Raw genomic sequence first — 21,733 nt, 5'->3', positions numbered from 1 at the left:
TTTTGGTTTCACACATCGAATCATGAAATCTCGCAGATGTTTCTCTATAGCATTGAAGACGAATGGATCCATTGGTCTTGAAGTACGAAACCTATGAAGGAAGCATTGAATTGCTATCATCGTGCAAAAGACCAATTTGCCCTTTATAAATGGATAGCTTGCTTCTTTTTTTCTTAAGGTTTCTCAAGGTCTCGTGTTTAGACAGTTCTGCCTGATATAGAAATTCAATTTCATAGTCTCAAATTCCCAATGCCCTCTGAAAACGAAGTGGTGTTTTTCAACCAGTGGACGCCACAGACTTCACAGGAGATACTGTGCATTCTGTGATCTCAGTAAACCTTTTCAACGAGCTAAAGAATTACCAAAACTAGTAGTGCAAGTGACGTAGTAGATTACATATATCCAGTCCACAGTTTCAATACCAGAATTCATTGCACGATGGATAGCATGCAAGCCGCATGCATCGAGATTTATCAAGCATTAACATGAGTTACTGTAGCTAAATGTAAGCGTGAAATAATCTTATTTAGTTTAAGCCTTGAACTACTAAACAATATTTGGTTAGGCCTAACCAACTTTGATGATAGGCCTTCTAATGTCAGCTCCAATAAATATTTTTATTCTACTCACTCTATATTGTAAGGTTCCATACCCTCACGCACAGCAACTGTATGTTCTTACTACGAACACGTGTTATTGTATTCAAACATAAACAACAGCAGACGACGGAAGGAGACTACCAAGAAGACACGAAGAGGGTTCGGAAGAAATACGAAGATGGCCGACCTCCCCTTCAAGAAGTTGTCTATAAAAGAGGACCTCAAAAGGACAAAAGTATCAGTTGACAACAGATCAAGTACCTTTCTCCTGGGGCCGCTATAGGCTACGGAGAGCTCCTTTAAAAGCTATCTCCTGAAGCTTCCATGACCTCGGAAAAATCCTTCGCTTCCCGAGGCTGCTAGGTGCAAAGGAAATTATCCTTTAATCACCTACTCCTAAGGCTGTGCTGAGCGAGAGTCATCTACACTACCTAAAGGCAAATTCAACCTTTTCCCAGGCCACTTCGGTGCACCAAGGACTTTTTAACTCTGGGAACATTTTTTAGATTTACAAAGAAGCTTTGTAAAGTGTTTATAATTCTAATTTTGTAACAAAAGGTGAAGGGTTTAAATCCCGGACTTTGTTACTTAGACTATACCGAACAGAACATTGCAATATTTTTATTGTGTAGTATCGATACACTAATCACAAACATGCTCTCTATAGTCGTTGTAGATTCACCTATTCTTTATAGTGATTATTGTATAATCACTTCTACATCTAACATATTAACTAAAACAAGTACTTCTTTTATTAAACCTTACGAGATTCGTCTGTCTAGCAATTGTTATAAGATTATTACGCACTTCCTGCCCAATTCAATATTCATCCTATAATTCCATCAACAGTTACCGACAACCATTTTGATCTGTCCTGGAGACGAGAAAGAAGGTTTAAATCTTTTGGACAATTCATGGAAATTTGTAACAATCTTTCTTCAAACGCAAATTCCTTTCAGAAACTGGTTTAAGAGTTGTTCTGCAAAGCTTTTCTTCAGGAACACACTGGTTACGTAACGCGTAACCACTGAAGTCTCATCAAAGCAGATCAGAAAGCCGCAAGCTTTCAGACTTTCCTAGAACTCGTCTTGAAAAAGAAGTCCAAATTCATGAACAACTAGATATGAAACCTTTCTGGCCCAATAGTAAACGCTGTATCAATTCAGCTGTCGTGTAACATCATATTGAACACTGAACTTAACTTGTTGCTCCTATTGAATGACATTCTTTTGCACACAAGCTAAAGAGCCTACATAATAATTTTCTTGTAGGTCTTATATCTAAAGAACTACATATAGTGTAGCCAAAGCTATCACTTAACTCAGTATGATGTGCTTATTCCGTAAAAAAAAAAAAAAAAAAAAAAAAAAAAAAAAAAAAAAAAAAAAAAAAAAAACCAACGAGAACTCGATTTAGAGTCCGTTCAACAATTTTGTGGCCCCTGATCCAAGATCCAATATATTTCAGGCAAAAATTTTCTTATATGCCTTATATCTGGAGAACTACAATATAGTGTAGCCAAACCCAAATTATCGCTTAACTAAGTATGATGTCCTTATTCCGTAAAAAATACGAAAACTCGATTGAACAATTTAGTGGACCCCTGAAAATGAAAATGAAATGAAATTTTTGAGTTTTACGTCCCACAATTATGCCGGTTAGGCTAAAGGAGACTGTGATGATGAGAAATGAATGAAATGGTGGAATGAAGCAAGTGGAAAGAAAAGGGAGAACCCCGAGGAAACCCCCACACACGGTGTTTGTCCACCTCAAAGTTCACTTGGCGGGAGCATGGCTTGAACCCGGGACTCCATGCACCAGAGGTGAAGGCTCTACCACTGAGCCACCGCGGCCCCTTTGTGGACCCCTTATCCAAAAACTAATTATTGGCCCTAAATTTCTTGTTATAATAAAACTATTACGACTCCCTGGATCACATTTCTTAACACTTCCACACTTTTTCTTCACATCTCTCTCTTAAGCACATGCTGAAGACTCTGGAGACACATGTCCTGTTTGATATTCTGAGCTTGTAGAAACTCAATCCCCTGGTTCAGTTGTACAAAAAAACAGTTGAGAAAGTGTGCAGACTAATCATTTTCTTGATCCCTTTTAAAATGGATCTGTCTCTTAGCATGACCCTGCAAAGCTTGCTTTCCCACCTTGGATAAGTTTACAACCTTATTACACACTTTACAATATGCATTACACTTATCACTCGGCATAATTCATACCACGACGAAAGATGTGAGTCTTTGAGGGAGTTGATATAATGAATCAATGAGTCAGAGTGGCATTATATGCAAAGAATTTTTTTAAGTTATGTTAAAGATATTTCTTACATTTTAAAGTATCCCTTCAGTTATCAAAATGAAACCATCCAACGAAATTTCAAATTTTCACTGACTTTCAATCGACTTCCTTGACTATTTTTAATCTCCTTGAATTTTTAGTTTGTAGGACACTTGTCAAAGTGTAGGACTAAGAAGCCAAGAAGGAAGAATCAAACACATCACATTAGAGGACTTTTCGGTAATTTCCTACAATCTATTGCTTACACTATAAGCATCTTCCTACATTACACTTATGTATACGAAGGATGCCATGTCAAATTATGAATTTTCCTCTGGTTACAAGTACAGGGTGTACCAAAAAGGACTTTACAAATTTGAAAACTTATATTGATTTCTTCATTTATCTTACCGACATGGTTTTGGTGTCATTTTGTAGCAAAATACATCAGTTCTTTTTACTTTATACCTAAAGAGGTTCAATATGGCTTCTATTGGTGATGCAGTACACATCCCGTCTGAAGTCGATTTTTTGCCAAAAACTCCTTACGAGCAATTCTATCAGTGTCTTTTAATTCTTGCACCATTTGTAATTTGTACGGTTTGAGAAGCAACCGTTTTCTCAACACACGCCAAACTGTCATGTGTAGGACGACCACCTGTCGAGAAGCACGCCGAGTTGATTTTGTAGAAATGTGCACAAAGCTTTGTCTTACTTGCTCTACAACGTCTTCAGACGAACAGGGACGACCTGGAGATTTGTTGTGTCTCACCGAACATCCAGTTTCAATAAAACATTTATGCCACTCATAAACAGTAGGCCTACTGGGAGGATCTTTACCATACTTTGTACGAAAATTACATTGAACAGTTGTCACAGACTTGGATTCTTCAAACCAAAACACACAACTAGCACGCTCAGAGCCAGTAAAGGCAGCCATTTTTGCTGCTACTGCCGCTAGCGCTTGCGGTGGTTTTTTTCTGAACTAATGTACTACGTGAGTCAGAAATTGATGTATTTTGCTACAAAATGATACCAAAACCATGTCTGTAAGATAAATGAATAAATCAATTTGAGTTTTCCAAGTTGTAAAGTTCTTTTTGATACACCCTGTATTTCTAACCAGAGGAAAGTTGTTACAAATGCTCAGGTCGATGGAACTATTTTATTTTAGAGTTGTGCGTATTTTTATTCTAGGTACCAATTTATGGTGCCTATACTTTTGTCCACTCCATACCTACAGCTTCAAATAACAGGCACGTGCAAATTCTCTAATTTGTTTTTCCCTATACTTTTTTTTTAATGACTAAAATTCACACCAAAACTATAAAAACGTTGAAATTGTTGCCGAACTCCAACTACTATTTATTCACAAAGTTTCATACAGCACTAAGCCAATTAGCAGAAACTGTACAACATAAAGAAAACAAAGAACAATATAAAACATATAAAATACAGAAAAAAGTCCATCTTTTAATATACAAGGTTCTCATCAACTGAGTTCTAAAGTTTCCCTCAGAGGTAAAAATGTTACATTCTGTTAACAAGGTATTGTAATCGTGCGCTAGTCTGTAAAATAAGGAGCGCTTTACAATTGATAACCTACGTGTCTCATAAGTTAGCAAATTGAGAGAACGAGTACGCCTCTAAGGAACACGAAAGTTAATCTGCGACAGTAAAAATTCAAGAGTCAATTTTGCCATTGATCATCTTATATAGGTAAAGTAAATCAGCTCCGCGGCGTCGTTTGCCAGGAGAACATAAGTTCATTAACGACAATAGTTCTTATTTCGAGTAATTACGTAACTCGGGAATTCTAAATCTATGGCAAGAAAAAAGTTTAATACAGAGTCAATGCGGGACAGATTAGTAGATACTGCCATATTTCACACAGGGGAACATATTTAATGATCGGAGAGATAAAAGCCTTATAAAACATCGTAAGGGCAGGGAGACTTTGTATTTCCGGAAATCTAAAGAGCAGACCAAGTAGTTTCATAGCTCTGGGTGAGATCGAACTAATATGATCCACAAAAGAGAGTTTTTCATCTAAGTCAACACCTAAATCCTTTTGAGATGAGACGCGTTTGAAAGGCATGTTGTTAACATTATATATCTGCTGAAGAACAGTCTTTTTTAAGGAAATAGAGACTGCGGCACATTTATTGGTGCTTAGAGACAGATTCCAGGTAGAGCACCAATTACATAACATATCTATGTCAGCTTGCAGTGAAGAACCTTCTTCTACGGTCTGAACGACTCTGAAGAGTTTACAGTCATCAGCGAATAGCAATATATTTGATGAAGAGATCGAGAAGTTATTAAGTAAGTCGTCCATATACAATAAAAACAAAAGTGGACCCAGCACGCTTCCTTGAGGCACTCCGAAAAGACGGAACTAAATGGAGACACGGATCTAGGTAGAGTGACACGTTGTTCTCTACCTGAAAGATAATCTTGGAAAGAGAGGAACTTGCCATGAATATTATGTCTATTAGAGAGATTGTGAAGAAGCAACTTGGTGTTTATGGTGTCAAAGGCGTTGAAATGTCAAAATAAACTACATCAAGCTGGGAATTAATCATGAATGCTTGGGCCACATGAGTGACTAACAATGACAAATTTGTGGACACGAGCGTCCAGGTAAGAAACCATGCTGAGTGACAACCTCGCTGCATCGTGCCTTTAATTTGGGGATGATTTGCGTAATGATGCCAGCAGGTTGCTTCCGTCCATTATCCGGAATGGACAGGTATTAACCCAATTCTGATATAAGTTTGCGAGAGGATATTTAAATGACAAACATTAAATTATTTTAAATAATTAATGTATTCTGATTAATTGAGTAAGATGTAACGTGTGATGTTAAAGATGAATACGACATAACACTCTCAGATTTCAGTATTCGAAAACTTCAGAGAATTTAGACATAGGCAACAACATAGCTGATGACATACCTGGAACTGATCGTAGTCTGGAACAATAATATGACCTCCTTCTGAAATCGAACTGGCGTTGGCTCGTCGACCATTATCCAACTATAAGCCAACTACTGGAGACCGTCTGGTCTCGATCCTAAGACCGAGGTTTTCAAACACCTCGTCGACCTCTTCTCTCTCGACTAATCTCGCTTGAGTACCTCCACTCAACTTCCTCTCAATCCAACAAAGATTTGGTTTTTATTGTCCTGTTCCAGACGATGGAATTTGTCAGCTCATCTCTGGGTTGACGTCAGTTGCCACAGCTATTGGAAAACTCTCGTTTCTCCATTGTCATGCCATGTCCAAAATTCTCAGACAGTTTATTTCTGCCGATCTGCATATTATGTCATATCCTAAATTGTGTATTTTGTTAACAAGCTGAATTTACAAAATATCTTGCTTCATTATAAAGCTTACACGCTCTTTTCTCAACTCTCATCTTTACAACATATTGCAGACATTGTGTCTAGACAATGTCACATAAACAATAACAAAACCATGTGTAATAGTTTACTACTCATTATTGTTTACATTTTCCTTATTCTTTTTGAAATCAAAACTTGACTTTATTTCCATACAATTTTAAACAGATTATTCTTAGATAATTGCAAATAATCTATGATAATAATAATTGATAAGTGAGTGCATCTACATGAGAGCTACTTAGAAAAAGTTTGACAAAGCTATATACTCTAACTATTTTCTCACAAAGAATCGACACAAAAGAGAGAAACGTCTGTAGGGTGAAACTTGTTTTCTATCTCCATATTTGAAGATGGGTATGATATTGGCAGCCTTCCACAGACTGGGAAAGGTACCCTCCGAGAAAGTGCGCTGTGTTACAAAGGAAAATTGTGTTGATATTATCAGGACCAGAAGAAGGGCGAGAAGATAGTGAGGAAATTATTGATTTCACTACATCAGGGGAGGTAGTAATTGTGTAGTCATTGAGTGCGAACATACAGATTGGATCTTAGGTAAAGAGGGGGAGTCCCAAGCATAGAAAAGATGTTGCGAAAGTATTCATTGAAGACAGCAAATCTGTTCTTCCCATCGAAACTAAGTGAGTTGTAGTCTATTTCTTGCGGAATACGGGGTTCTTGCCTCCGGGAATTTATGAGCGTCCAAAAATGTGTGTACTACGATGTGTGTGTTTTAATGATTATTGTTAATACACTCTTGCAAGGTATCGTCTTTACGGATGTGTAAGATTCTTAACACATTCTATTATTATTATTATTATTATTATTATTATTATTATTATTATTATTATTATTATTATTATTAAAATACCAAATAATACTTTCGATAAAGTGGATACTTTCAAATATCTAGGATCAATATTAACAGAGCAAAACCATATTCACGATGAAATTAAATCTCGACTAAAAGTAGAGAATTCGTGTTATTATTCAGTTCAAAATCTTTTGTCTTCGCGAATTCTGTTGAGGAATTTTAAACTTAAAATATATAAAACGATAATCATGCCTGCTGTCCTGTATGATTACCAAACATAGTCGCTTACTCTGCCGAAAGTATTTGAGAACAAGATCTTGAGACGAATATTCGGACCTAAGAAGAACGGGAATGGAGAATAGTGGAAACTTCATAACGAGGAATTACATAATTTATACCGTTTACCAAACATTGTTAGGGTCATCAAATTTAGGAGGTTCAGGTGGGCAGGTCATGAGCTAGGATGGAAGAAAGTAGGACCGCTCTGAAAGTTTTAACTGGAATTCCAATCGGAAAACTACCATTAGGAAGACCTAGGTGCAGATGGGAGGACAATATTAAAATTAATCTCTCAGAAATAGGAATACAAAGTAGAAACTAGATCCAGTTGGCTAAGGACAGAAGTCAATGGAGAGCTTTTGTGAACACGGCATTGAACATTCCGGGTTTCATAGGACATAAAGTTATTATTATTATTATTATTATTATTATTATTATTATTATTATTATTATTATTATTATTATTATTATTATTATTATTATTGGTACTGGTGTGCCTTAGGAACTCCGAAACAACTTCGGATGAAATATAGGCATCAAACTGGTACGAAGAGGAAAAATCACAGGATTCTAAAGTAACGTAGTTTCATTTTATACAGAGAAAAAACATCTATACGAAAACTTACCGCATTTCATCAGTCAGTCCAGTCATCCTGCACAATTCAGGAACCAAGTACACAAGTTCCGGCATGCCAGCTCGCCTCTCTCTCGCTTTCGCTCTTGACACCAGCATTGGCTGATCTTCCTCCTTGATTCTCAGCTGATATTTCTGGAATCAGCCCACATATTGCACATTATCATAACATATTTAATGAAAATTTCTACATCAATAATAGCACACAATATGATTGGGGTAAAATGCCAACAACTTAAAATTCAAGACCAATGACACTGCGGAAGAAAATTTGAAATTAAGGAGCGTTCTGTGCATGGATTTCTATCAGTCCTTTCAATTATTATAACTGTATCCAGTTGTAACACAATGCTAACGTTATGTATTCCAGTGTGCTGATGACCAATATTTACCTTTGAAATTATTAATATTTAAGGCGTAAATCTCTAAGATCTTTCATCGGGATGTTGTAAACTAAATTCTTACGGTGTTGGTTATTCACATTTTACGTATAGGACTTCAGCGGCACTCATTAATTTTAAATTAAGTCTATAGTCTTCAAATGTAACAAGACAATCTATGGCAATGGAATTTATCTCTATTTCCTATGTATCATATGGCCAAAGATCGAAGACTCATAAAAAAACCCATACATGAACTAACAAGAGTTAGATTAGGGGAGGAAATGACATAACAGAGTGCAGTTGGAAAGGAATGTTGTTTCTTACCTATATTATTTACTATCTATCTAGAAGAGAGAGTAAAATAGAGCCTATAAAATGAAGACGGCATTTCAGTAGGAGGTAGAGTGATTAGGGGTATACGGTTTGCAGATGATATGGCGCTTGTTGCAGCATCTAACGGCTACAATCTTTCAAAATATGGGTGTGGAGGAGAATGGAACGAATTAGCTGGATCGAGCGGAAAAGGTATGAAAGTGTCTTAGAAATGGTGGGGGAGAAAAGAGTTTTAGATATTACTGAGAAGAGGAAGAAAAAGTGGTTGGGACATTGGCTAAGAAGGAACTGTATCATGCGGGACGTCCTGGTGGGTATGGTGTCAGGAAAGAAAGGGAGGGGGCGAAGGAGACTACAATTAATGGACGATTTCAAAATAGAGGTTAGCGAGAGACCGTGGAGCATGGAAGCTTCTCAGTTGTAGCAACTGACCTGCCAATAATGGCCGAATACAAGAAAAAATATAGTCAAATGTGCACTTATGAATCAATATGAAACATAAGATTAGTATTGTGTTAAATTAATGTCCTCTGTACGTTCAATTAGTTGTATCTAGGTTTACTAACTATTGGTTCATTAGTGACATTCAGAACATATATTCGTTACAGTGATTCAGAGCCATCTATTCTAATGTCATCGACGACTTTTGAACTGACAGCGTCGTATCAAGAATTTATGCATTGCTCAAAGTGATCAAAAGTACCGCTGAGATAACACAATATCTACACTGAAATCCTAAAGTCCTTGGACATAGGTAGATAATTTGCTGACTGTGAAGGAACATCGCGGGAAATCCGTCGAAGGGCGCGAAGCACTTTGAGTGATTGTCAACTGGACTTTTGTGGATGCAGTGAAACGTTGTAGTGACTTCAACCCGATGGGAATAATTGATTTTGATCGCAGGAATGGTTGGTGCTAGACGAATGGGGATGCCGCAAGTCGTCCAGAAATTGAACTTTTCTCCCTCAACAGTGTCAGTAAGTAAAGCATTGGAGATACTATAACCCATCAGGAAGAGTGCAGAGTAGCCCGTCACGTGTACTGAATGACCGCTATTGGCAACATCTGGGGAAATAGACAAGCAACAGTGCGAAAGCTGACAGCATAAACCAATGCATGACGTCAAAAAGTGTCTCAGTGGTCAGTGCAGCGAAATTTGATGTCTATGAGATCGCAACCGCAAACATTACTAACCACTCACATCGGCAGCGGAGACTCACTTGGGCTCTTTTCCCCTTCTAGTGAAAAAACAAATAAAAAATGTTAGCTATTAAAACTACTAAAGTATTCCTAAAATACTTATACTAGAGTTTTAATCACAGCAGATCTATCCCAAAGTTACTAGTTTAATATTAAGTTTCTAAGTTTTACAATCTTAACAGTTCCTGCCAACTCAGGTGTAATTTCTAGAATCTGCAAGTTAAACCATGAGCTCCACATGAATGAAAAGTATTCCTTCAAATACAATTTTATTTAACAAAAAATCATATGTTACGCCCAACGAGAAAAAAGTTCATGCAGTTTTAAAATCGCAACGCCACTTCGTGTAGCCGTTTGATAATACTTACAGTCGATCCATGAGACTGGAGTTGCCTCCGCGAACTCTTTATTTGATGTACGGGGCCGCGGTGGCTCAGTGGTGGAGCGTTCTCAATCTGGTGCATGGGGCCCCTGGTTCGATTCCAGCTCGTGTCAAGTGAACTTTGCAGTGGACAAACTCCGTGTACGTGGGCTTTCTCGAGGTTCTTCCGTTTCCTCCCACTTCCTTCATTCCAACATTTCATTTATTTTTCATCATCACCACCTCCTTTAGCTTAGCCGGCATAATCGTGGGACGTTAAACTTAAAGATTTCATTTTCATTTTCTTTATTTGATGTGTCACGATACTATATACTTCTAACGAATTTTCAACAGTCGTTTACCATAAGTGGTTTATTTTGAAGGTAAATCAAAAGATATTCTTGTCACATTTGTTAACACTGTATTTTAATGTTTGCTCTGCTGATAAACTAATACTACATGCAACTGCAGTACATAAATACTTACGTTTCTGTAGTAATCGATGTACGTTGTCTCCTCTCCCGATTTCAACTTGAATTTGGAAGCTGGCGTAACTTGGAAATCAACATCATCGATGCGGTAGGTTCTGTTGTTGTAGTCCGTCAGTACGACCATTCCCAGTACAGCCTGCACAAAAATTCGCTGAAACAGAAAAACTATATTAATATACGTGTTAAATCAATTACTAAGAACAAAGGCAACACCTATGGTTTTCAACACGTTGCGATGTGTGAACTGACAACGCGGCGCTTAAGTGCGTAGCGCCTGACCTTCAGGCAGTCTACTAAATGTTTGCTTTCAATTTCAGGCTTTTTCCAGGTTTATCCAGGTCTATATATATGTTTTCTTTTAACAAAGAAAAGTTATTGTTAACAAACCCTACCCGAAGGCCAGTTGAGAAAAAAGTATGTAACTAACAAAACCAAACAGAGTTCTCATCTTTAACTGCTGTGCGCTTCGTATCTCTTGGTATTACTACTTTATATATATATATATATATATATATATATATATATATATACTACATGAGCAACCTCTAAAAAATATTATTTTAAATTCTAAACATACGTTAATTTATATTATTACATGTTGTATATTTTTCCTGGATAGAGAATGCCTAGTTACTTTATTTTTACACAATTTACTCATACAACAGATCATAAATCAAACTGACAAATCATAAATAAACGCGAATCAAAATGAGAAAAAGGCTTCCTATACTGCATGAGATGTATACATGTAATAAGCAGTTGAGAGTGCTTCAAGAGAATTGCCAGAATGAACTTAAAAAGAACTGTTTGTTGTCTATGGCAAATTGCTTTTATATCTATATCTATATCTATATCTATATCTATATCTATATATATATATATATATATATATATATATATATATATATATATATATATATAAACGGAAGATGGTAGGCTACTTGTCTCATATAGCTAGAGGAAGAATTATTGCATATGGGAGTCTGGAATGCCTAAAAAGCAAGTTGCTCGAGCCATAAGCCTGGATATAAAAGAGTAGGATATTGAATTGAATAATTCGAAGTAGAAGGCGAACAGGGATCACAAACTAAAGCGAAACTGAGTAGACCACAAATGACAACGGAAGTCGAAAATGTTTCGATTATCGAAGCTAACGCAGCAAACCTGTTCGCTACTGCACACAAAAGCTGAAAACAACTTTAGGTCTGGAATGCAGTGCACGGACACGTAACTGTACTCATATTATTTGTTCTGCTTTTCAGGTCAAACTAACAGATGCACATATACATGCTCGCTTGGAGTTCGCAAAGACGCACATCAATATGCCACAATACTTCTGGAACCGTGTAATCGAGAAAGTGTTTAGTTTATACTAGTGATGAGAAAGTGTTTAGTTTACTAGTGATGAGAAAGTGTTTAGTTTATACTAAGGAGGAAACCTATTAATACGTTGTACGATATGTTGTTTTACGAAAGCACATGCTTCAAAATGGCAGGCTCGAAATTGAAAACTTCGCAAAATATCATCTCTCTATGACTTACGGTTCCCGAGATATGGCTTCTTAAATCTTCCGAAATACGGACTATTTTGACCAATATCTGGGGAATGGTCACAGTTGGCCAGTGGCCACAGATTACTACAGGAAAAAGAAACCTATCACAAATAAGTGGAAGAAGTGATAAGACTGAGTTCAGGTACCCCCGTGGTCACCATTCATAAAACATAAACCATTAAGGAAACTCGACATATATATATAGTGAAAATGGTAACTTTGACAAAATTCCAGGCTCCCCGAAGTTTTCCAGGTACAAAAATAAATTTCAAGCTAATTCAAGGTTTCCCAGATTAGTACACACCCTAAGAGGGATAGAACAGAGGGTTGTGTTAAAGCGAGTAAACTGGTGATGCAAAATGGAGGACCTCTTAATTTCAGAGGCCACATTGTAATACTCCGTTAGTTCGCTTAAGTGAACCTAAAGTTCCCTGTGTTAGATATCTCGCAAGGAATAGGGTCGAAAGTGATTATGGCCTACAGAGCTCATGGAAAAACATCGGGGAATGCAAGAAAGACAAGCTTCAGACAGGGATCAACGAGCATTAAGAGAGAATTATCACCAACATACATAAGGCGAAGCTGGCAAAGATGAATCCAGAACTCAATCAAAACTCTGAACAGCCTAGTACGATACTTAAAACCTAAACATACATAATCGGGTTGGAATTTTCGAACGCTGATCACCGCCAACAACACTTTAGCGGGAAGATTATGGTACCAAGTCTATGCAGAGTGGACTGCCAATAAATAGAAATGCGAAATATGTTCCGATGACTCCTCTCCACCAGATTCCAAGAACAAGCCGTGTTTATTATGGCGGACGTCAACCAGGATTGTTGGAACTTTCCGCAGCCCAAAAACACCGTTTTTTAAATTTAATTTTCCTTTCGCGTAAAATGCACATAAAGTAACTCACAATAAAACCCAAAAACTTACCTTCAAAACTTGAACCAAAATAAAAACCTTAATTTACTTATAATTATTTTCTTCAATTGTGTTTCTCAGTACGTGCCTAGTTCAGAATTGGTTTAAAATATACATCAAGAGATCACCACCAGAACAGAATACCATTAAAAAAAAAGTTCGGAAATCACGCATAACGAATTTCGTTTGCGCTCGATTAAATTCGCTATAACAGAGTTCAATCTATTATATAAGTACGAAATGGATCTTGTTTGAAATGGCCTTGGGAGGAGGAAACTGCTCAACTGTCTCAAATGAATTTTTGGATCTAGTTATCACATGTCTCAAGCTTTTGGTTTTATCATGTTGACTGAAATGCATATTCTAAGAGACGGGGGGGAGAGGGATCAAAGTCTACGCGAAAAATTGAGTATCTCACTGTCTTGTCAAGTTAGGAAGATGAAACTCTGTACATAAGCTCCTTATTAGAAATAAATAGGCACGTCCTCCAGCGTTTTCCTCACATTTCAGGTTTAAGGAGAGGAGGAGGGCATTTTCTGTAATTCCTTTCTTCATTCAACCCTATGTTGCCTGTTGTTTGTGATCTCCATCACAGAGAAACGGCTGAACAGTTTGAACTGAGTTTTGGAACATTGTTAGTACCTAACTCAAGCTGGAATTTTAATCATGCAACTTTGTTTACCGTGCATATCTTAAGGAAGAATGGGTTTGAAATTTATGCCAAAAATACAATATATTATGTTTTTTTTTAAAAATTATTATTACACTTTCACTGATATAAGATACTAAAAGGGGAGAGGAGGCTCAAATAATGTCCATGTACCTAACACTTCCCGTGCAAAGGAAGGGCATTTCAGCTAATTTGGAACAAAAAGTAATGTTACTATATTTTCTCTCTTTTCGTAGTTCATACTCGCGTAACTAGGTATAAGCAAATAACAAAATGTCTTTCTCCATGTGTCAGTTAATTAGAAATCGAAAATGCTTCACTTAAATGAAATCTTTCAGTTTTTCGTTCCACGGTTATGCCGGTGAGGCTAAAGGAGACGGTGATTATGAGAAATGAATTAAATGGCGGAATGAAGACAGTAGGAGGAAATCCACGCGCACGGTGTTTGTCCACCACAAATCCTACTTGGCGCGAGCTGGCATCGAACGAAGGATCCCACGAACCTGAGGTGAACGCTCTACTACTGAGCCATCGCGGCCCTGAACAACTGAATATGAGAATTTAAAAAAAATTGAACATATCAGTCCTTCCCAAAAAAAGCATCCATTTCATAAAACCGTTTTTTTTTTTTTTTAAATCTCTGGTTCCCAAACTTGAGATACTATCCCAGTATATGATGGAAACTTTAGGAATCTTCAGTCAGGACGGCTGGCTCAGGGATTTCAATCCTAAGTGTAATAGCGGATTTTATATCTTTTTGAAAAAATCGAAATATAAGCGAGTGTTAATGATGGTAACTGTGTCCCACGAAACGCAGATAGGGTTTCACAGATTCACTTGTGCGACATATTTTCCCCTTCTTAAATTCAACGTCTCATGATTATGCCCCTAGATAAAGAGAAACTGTGATGATGACAGGAATAATGATGGGATGACGAAAATGGGAGAAAACTGGAGAATATGAAGAAACTCATGCGCACAGTGTCTGCCCACCACAAAGCTCACTTGGCGGGAGCTGGAATCGAACTAGAAACCCGCGCCAGAGGTAAGCCATCGCGGCCTCACAAAGGAAATGAAATCTTTCAGTTTTACGTCCCATGCTTATGCCGGTGCCGGTTATGCCGGTGAGGCTAAAGGAGACGGTGATTATGAGAAATGAATGAAAATGGTGGAATGAAGAAAGTGGGAGGAAACGGGAGAACCCCGAGAAAACCCACGAGCACGGTGTTTGTCCACCACGAAGTCCACACGGTGCGAGCCGGGATCGAACCAGGGACCCCAATCACCGGAGGTGAACGCTCTACGACTGAGCCACCGCGCCCCCAGTCCTCACAAAGAAATTTCGCCGCCCTCCAATACATGTGTACAATACAACATACATGCTTAAACAGTATTTTAAATAGGAATATGGGTTTTAAGTATAGGTACAAAATTTAATAAAACCGAATTTTGCCCAATAGAACCCAACTTTACCCAATAACACTTACACTTATGCGCTCAATCGTTAAATATGCAATTATATTTCGTATTCCATGTAAGTGAGCTGTGTACAGCTGAAAAGATATGCTTTGTTGTCAAATTAGATGAAAGCTGACTTTTTCAATATTGATATTTCAGACGAATCCTTACACATAAAAGTCCCCATCGATTCCAAGTCGGCTTCAGTTTCAAAATGGCATCTTACCTTAGGCCTTACCATATCAATAATACAGCATTGTTGGAAAACGGATTTGAGGTTTTCTACGACCACTCACATAATATGTACGTTCACCACTCAAAAATTCACTCTTTGTTACGTATAGAGGTTGTTTCCGATCTATGGTGACGATTTCAACCTGCACTTACCTTAAGAGAAACCATGTCACCCATCGAGAGTGCTCTATTTGGTGGCCCTGCATCTGGGCAATTGCCCGACAGCGAAGTTTCCACTGTAGGAGACTGGCACGCAGTAGTCATGTTAAACCGCAACCACTCCTTCTGACAGGCTTTCAGGCTTTCCATAGCCTTTCAACGGTGCGGAGTCTCCTGTGAGATAAGGTTCGTTTCAGGAGGCCGAAGGCGCAAAAGTCCATCGGTGACGCATCAGGGGACTTCACTAGAATGTCTGTAAATGGAATGGCACGAATTCTAGTTTCTGCTGTCATTTGTTGGAGGAAGAGGCGCATTGGGCGAGATGTGTGATTTGACGCCTTGTCTTGATGCACCCACACATGATTCTTGTCCCTCCCGTAGAGATGGGGAATGTCATGATGATAAACGGGTGTCAGGACAATAGCCTGATAATATTCCGAATTCACCTTCGTATTTTTGGCTACATGATGTATGGTCAGCTTGCCCTGGTACGAGTATCCAGCAATGATTATGAAGCCTGTGCCAAGACTTTCCTTGCATTCAGTGAACCAACCATCTTTGAAAGTCCCTCGCACCTGTCAATCGATAAAAAATTGCACGTGGCTTGTGCCAGTCATCCAAATAAACATACGCCTCATCTAGTGTTACAACGAACTTCCACTTTTCACCTGCCAGGTACCACTCATACAGCTTTCGAAGTTGATGCAACGTTCCTGGATGTGTTTTGGCAAGAGCTTATGAACACGCCCCTTCCGTCGCTTTACCAACCTCAAATCGTGGTGGGGGGCCGCGGTGGCTCAGTGGTAGAGCGTTCACCTCTGGTGCATGGGGTCCCGGGTTCAAACCCTGCTCGTGCCAAGTGAACTTTGTGGTGGACAAACACAGTGTGCGTGGGTTTTCTCGGGATTCCCCCGTTTCCTCCCACTTTCTTCATTCCACCATTTCATTCATTTCTCATCATCACCGTTTCATTTAGCCTGACCGGCATAATCGTGGGACGTAAAACTCAAAGATTTCATTTCATTTCATTTCATCAGTGGTGAATGATTATGTGCACTGTCTTCAGTGATGTCAGTAGCCGGTTCGCGATACTCCTCTGTGTGGGTGGATTCTCCATGGTGACCAGAGTCCCGACTTCCCGAATTCTAGCTCGCGTGCGGCTAGTGGCAGGCTGGGGGTTGGCCTGTTTCTGCCCCACAGGAATCATCCCATGTCTCGTCTTACCTGCCGCTTTCACACTCGTGATATGCCATTTTTGGACGCAGTGAATCAACGCTTATTGCACAGTTTGATAATGGCACTAAAACTGTAGTTCACGTCGGAAAGGGCAGTTATGTTGTCCTCCCAATAAGTACTTATTTTCGACGGTATTTTTCCCGACATGTACTTACCACAGCTGCCCACACGACTAGCAGTTTCCTTCTCTTCCTGCTTGGTAGTGCTGCACAAGGCGTATAATTTTGTTAGCATAGATCGGAAACAACCTCTATATTTTTGGAGAGGGGTGGTAGCAGGGGTGTCAACACCTTGAACAGCTTTCAGGCCCCTCTCAAAAGCAGCATTCTTGTTACATTTTTTTTTTATACGTCATGTCTGAAAAAATCTTATTTTATAGATCTTTGAACATTTCCTATAGGAATTGAAAAAGCATACACAAATTTGCCTCAAAGAATGATCACAGAAAGCAACTTTAAACTTACGTACCATAAATATTGTTCGCAGAACTGCTACATGATTTTTAATGTCAGAATAATTTTAAAATGAGAATAAACATTACTTTTTAAAAAAAACATATGAGACTTATTACATAAACACTGTACCTTATTACATATACAGGGTGAACCTGAAAGACGTGCACAAACTCCGGGAGGTGATTACTGACAATCAAAAGAAGACAAAAAAGTCCTCTTGCATATTGTCGAATTCCGCATATCGTACGAGTAACACGGGGGTGCCAACTTGGAATCGAAACTCGAATCCTGACAAATAGAACGGAACAGAAAGATATGCACATACTTCGTGTGCATCTTTCTGTTTCGTTTCAATTGACAAGATTCGAGTTTCGACTCCAAGTTGGCACGCCTGTCTCTCGTACACGACCTGGAATTCGTCAACATGCAAGAGGACTTTTTGTCTTCTTTTGGAGTTACGAATCACTTCCCAAACTATGTGCACATCTTTCTGTTCCGTTGCAATTGTCACGATTCGAGTTTCGATTCCAAGTTGGCAACCCTATCACTCGTACACGACGCGAAATTCGACAAGGGGACTTTTTGTCTACTTTTGATGTCACGAATCACCTCTCCGAGTTTGTGCCCAGCTTTCAGGTTCACCCTGTATACTGTAAATTTTATCTATCACGGTTGGTAAATAGCAAGATGTGGTAAACGCGCTCTCATACAGAATAACACCCCGGATAGTAGTTCAGGTACGAATAGATTTGAGTTCTGAAGAATTAGTTCTCTATTTTGCCAACCTAATAATTATGTAACTTTCCGAATATGTAGTACGAAAAAGCTAGGATATCAGTAGAGGCTGCAACTACAAAAGAGGTCAAAGTTGATAGGTGTGAATTCTAAGTATAACAGACAGGTATGTCATACTAAAAAATCTGAACAAATCCCTAGAACTTAAGCAGAATACGCAAAGGACAACAAAATGATGAAAAAGTGTCGAATTTCATTTTCATGGTAAACTAGCTTTCGGCTAGCTAAAGGCTACGCCCCCCCCCCCCTTCCGAGTCCTGCCTTTGCTCAGCCTACGGCCTCGCACCTCTTAAACCCACCATTCTACTGAATTTCAACTCTCTTTTGCTATTTCAACTATCTAAACGGTAAGATTTTGTATCCCAAGGAAACACCCATTTAAATAGCATGGGAATTTCTTCATCCCCCCTTTTAGAGCCCTTAAAAACTAAAAATATTAACTTCTGGCAATAATCTTGTGGGTTAGTCTTGGAAGGCTACAACCGTGCCAAATTTCATCATTCTAATCCTGCCGAAAGTGCCTAAACGTTTTGGGGTGCAGAAGAAGGTCCCATATAAATAACATGGGAAATATTTTTCAGTTCTCCATAAGACCACTCTAAAGTTGGACATTATTATTTTTGGGGATTTACTTGGGTAATGCTAACGAAAACGCACAAGCATCCGAACTACAAGTTTTTATTCCAATTCCAAGAACCTAAAACGAGATTATAGGTCCAAAAAAAGGTCCATTTAAGTAACAAGGAGATTTTTTTATCCCCTTTTTAAGGCCCTAAAAATTAAAAATATTCACTTTTGGCAATTTTTCTGTAGGTTAGTCCCGAAAAGTTACAATCATGCCGAATTTCAACTTTCTACGTTAACCAGAAGTAACCCTTCATTTTGTCAGTCAATTCATGTAGTTTTATATATAGTTAAGATATATAAAGATCGTATGAACTTCTTATATTTCTTTATGGTATTGTAAAACTGGGTACTATTTTCAGCCTTATCAAAAATAGAATATGATATTTTAGAATCAGCGAACAAAACATTAATTATTGATGAGCAAAATTACGTACCTTGTAGTCCCTTCCGTTTCTTTCATAAATTTCCGTTAAAAGAGTTAGCACAGTGTCCCGGCGCATCACCTTGTGTAAAATCTCAGAGCACATGAGAATTGAGCTTTCGTGCTGACGAATAGATGTGATATATCCTGGCCAAAGCTCCAACTTGAACTGGGTAATTTCCACCTTGGCCTTGGCGTCGAAAAAAATTCTCCCAATTAACTGCAAGTTGAGGTGTTCCAAGCATTTTCTCATTATGACGTTGAAGACCTGAAGAGAATGGTGATCACCTGGCTTGAGATCTCCTACCAGTTTTATGGTGATCTGTGTGGTTTCACCACCTTCACGTCTTTGTGAACTTATTGCCAACGGCTGAAATACAACCAAATTATTAATAGCCAACAGAAAAGTATATCATTTGATTATTCATGATCTTCATTGAAAAATACATACAGGGTGAACCTGAAAGATGTGCACAAACTCCAGGAAGTGATTCATGACATTAAAAGATAAAAAAAATCCTCTTGCATATTGTCGAATTCCGCGTCGTATAAGAGTGGCAGAGGTGCCAACTTGGAATCGAAACTCGAATCCTGAGAATTGTAACGGAATAGAACGATGTGCACATCAATGTACCAAGCAAAAGGATGTTTTGTCTTCTTTTGATGTCACGAACCACCCCCGGAAGTATGTGCAGATCTTTCAGTTCCGTTGCAATTGTCATGATTCGATTTTCGATTCCAAGTTGGCAGCCCTGTCACTCTTACATGACGCAGAATTCGACAATATGCAAGAGGACCTTTTGTCTTCTTTTCATGCTACGAATCACTTCCGGAGTTTGTGTACATCTTTCAGGTTCACCCTGTATAAACTTTTGAATTTTCAATCTTGAACCCATTTCAGATATGAACACATTTCAGATATCCATACTACTGTTAAGATCCTAACTAGGACAGTCAACACTACTACCTCGAAAGTTTCCTCCTCTCTCTCCAAAATTTATGATAAGGTTATGATTCTACAGACTTTTTATTTAAGGTATCGACAAACTACACACAACGACACATTGAGCAAAGCTACGTGATAATATATATAAAACACACCATCACTTAACAGTTTCAACACAATAACTGTGTCTTCATCAGACAGAAGAGGATACTTCGGAAAGCAGGAATTAGGATGTTGAGGATAGGAGGAAGCAGAATAACTGAAGTAGTCAGTAAAACGAAGAGAAACGCAATAGTGTGAAAAGATCAAACGGGTAATATAGTATAGAGTGGGATGCGCGGAATGTAGCAAAATTTACACGGAGAAACAAAAAAGATGGAAGAAAGGATGAAACAATACAAAGATGACGTAAGAATAAAAAGAGATAACGCAATATATAAGCATCAGAAGAAGACCAACCACAGGATAGGGTGGGAAGGAGCAGAGGTCATAGAAGCAGAGAACAAGACATTGGTGAGAAAATAGAAAGAAGCCAGGGAAATTATGAAAGTAGGAGACAAGTTGATGAATCGGAATGCAGGATTCGTGATAAATAAAAATGGGAGAAGATTCTACTTAAAGAAGAAGAAAGGGAAAGGAAGAAGAAAGAAACAGAAGAACTTAATAAGTGAACATAGAAAGGATAATTAGAGGACAGAATGCATCCAGCAAAACCGTATATTTTTAATTGGACAAGTGCGCAGCTGTACAAGTTGAAAATGAATAACACGAGTGTTGCTTTTTAATGAAGGGGTGGAGCCTAATTAAAGTTGATCTCTGGAGAGTATATAAGAGATGTTCAACTCCTAAACAGCCAAGAAGTGGAAGTCTGATGAAGACGTAGTTATTGTGTTGAAACTGTTACGTGATTGTGTTTTTTATATATTATAACATAGCCTTCCTCAGTGTGTTGTTGTGTTTATTTTGGTAATACGGAAACAAGGCCTGATAAAATAGTTAATGTATCGAGTATTTTATATTCTTAAGATCTTCAGAATTCATAAAAATGTAATAAGTTCTTGATTGATAGTAAGTCGACAGTTTCAGTTGCTCTTTTAATTGAATTGAGTTGATTTTGAGTTTACCGTCCCTTTCAGCAGCAAGGCTATATGAGACGAGACCTACTGATTAACGTGGAATCCGAACCACATGAGCTCCCGTCGGAAATCAAACCCGAGTCTCCCACGCCAAAGGCGCGTACAGTTGCCCTTTTAAATCTTACTTTTTAACCTACTTCGCTTTCCTCACGTACAGCTGCAGTCCGATGCCGACTCATCGTAGGTGATGGAGGATGTTACCAAACTCAGTATGAGAGCTTATTCACGACAGGCACGAGCAAAGTTTATGAGGGTGACAGCTTTCTTGTTCTTTCTACAGGGTGTCTACTAAAATTCCGAAATGAAATTTCGTGACTTTATCAAACC

The 21,733-nt window shown here is 38.3% G+C and overlaps 1 protein-coding gene across 5 annotated transcripts in view; it reads right to left on the bottom strand.

Moving 5' to 3' along the window:
- The window catches only part of LOC145674450 (piwi-like protein Siwi), a 197,318-nt gene that overhangs the window by 90,311 nt on the left and 85,274 nt on the right, over positions 1–21,733 (bottom strand). For all 5 annotated transcript variants that reach the window (XM_081744514.1, XM_081744518.1, XM_081744513.1 and 2 more), the window contains exons 6-8: positions 19,338–19,694; positions 10,785–10,940; positions 8,014–8,156 (exon numbers count right to left, since the gene is read on the bottom strand). In XM_081744514.1, coding sequence (XP_081600640.1) covers positions 8,014–8,156; positions 10,785–10,940; positions 19,338–19,694 — 656 coding nt within the window. The remainder of the gene's footprint in view (positions 1–8,013; positions 8,157–10,784; positions 10,941–19,337; positions 19,695–21,733) is intronic.

The sequence above is a fragment of the Thermobia domestica genome, chromosome 17 (assembly GCF_964235325.1).
Source record: "Thermobia domestica chromosome 17, izTheDome1.hap1.1, whole genome shotgun sequence".
NCBI classification, from domain to species: domain Eukaryota; kingdom Metazoa; phylum Arthropoda; class Insecta; order Zygentoma; family Lepismatidae; genus Thermobia; species Thermobia domestica.
The sequence above is the reverse complement of the archived record's forward strand: the minus strand, read 5'-3'. Positions and strand labels throughout refer to the sequence as shown.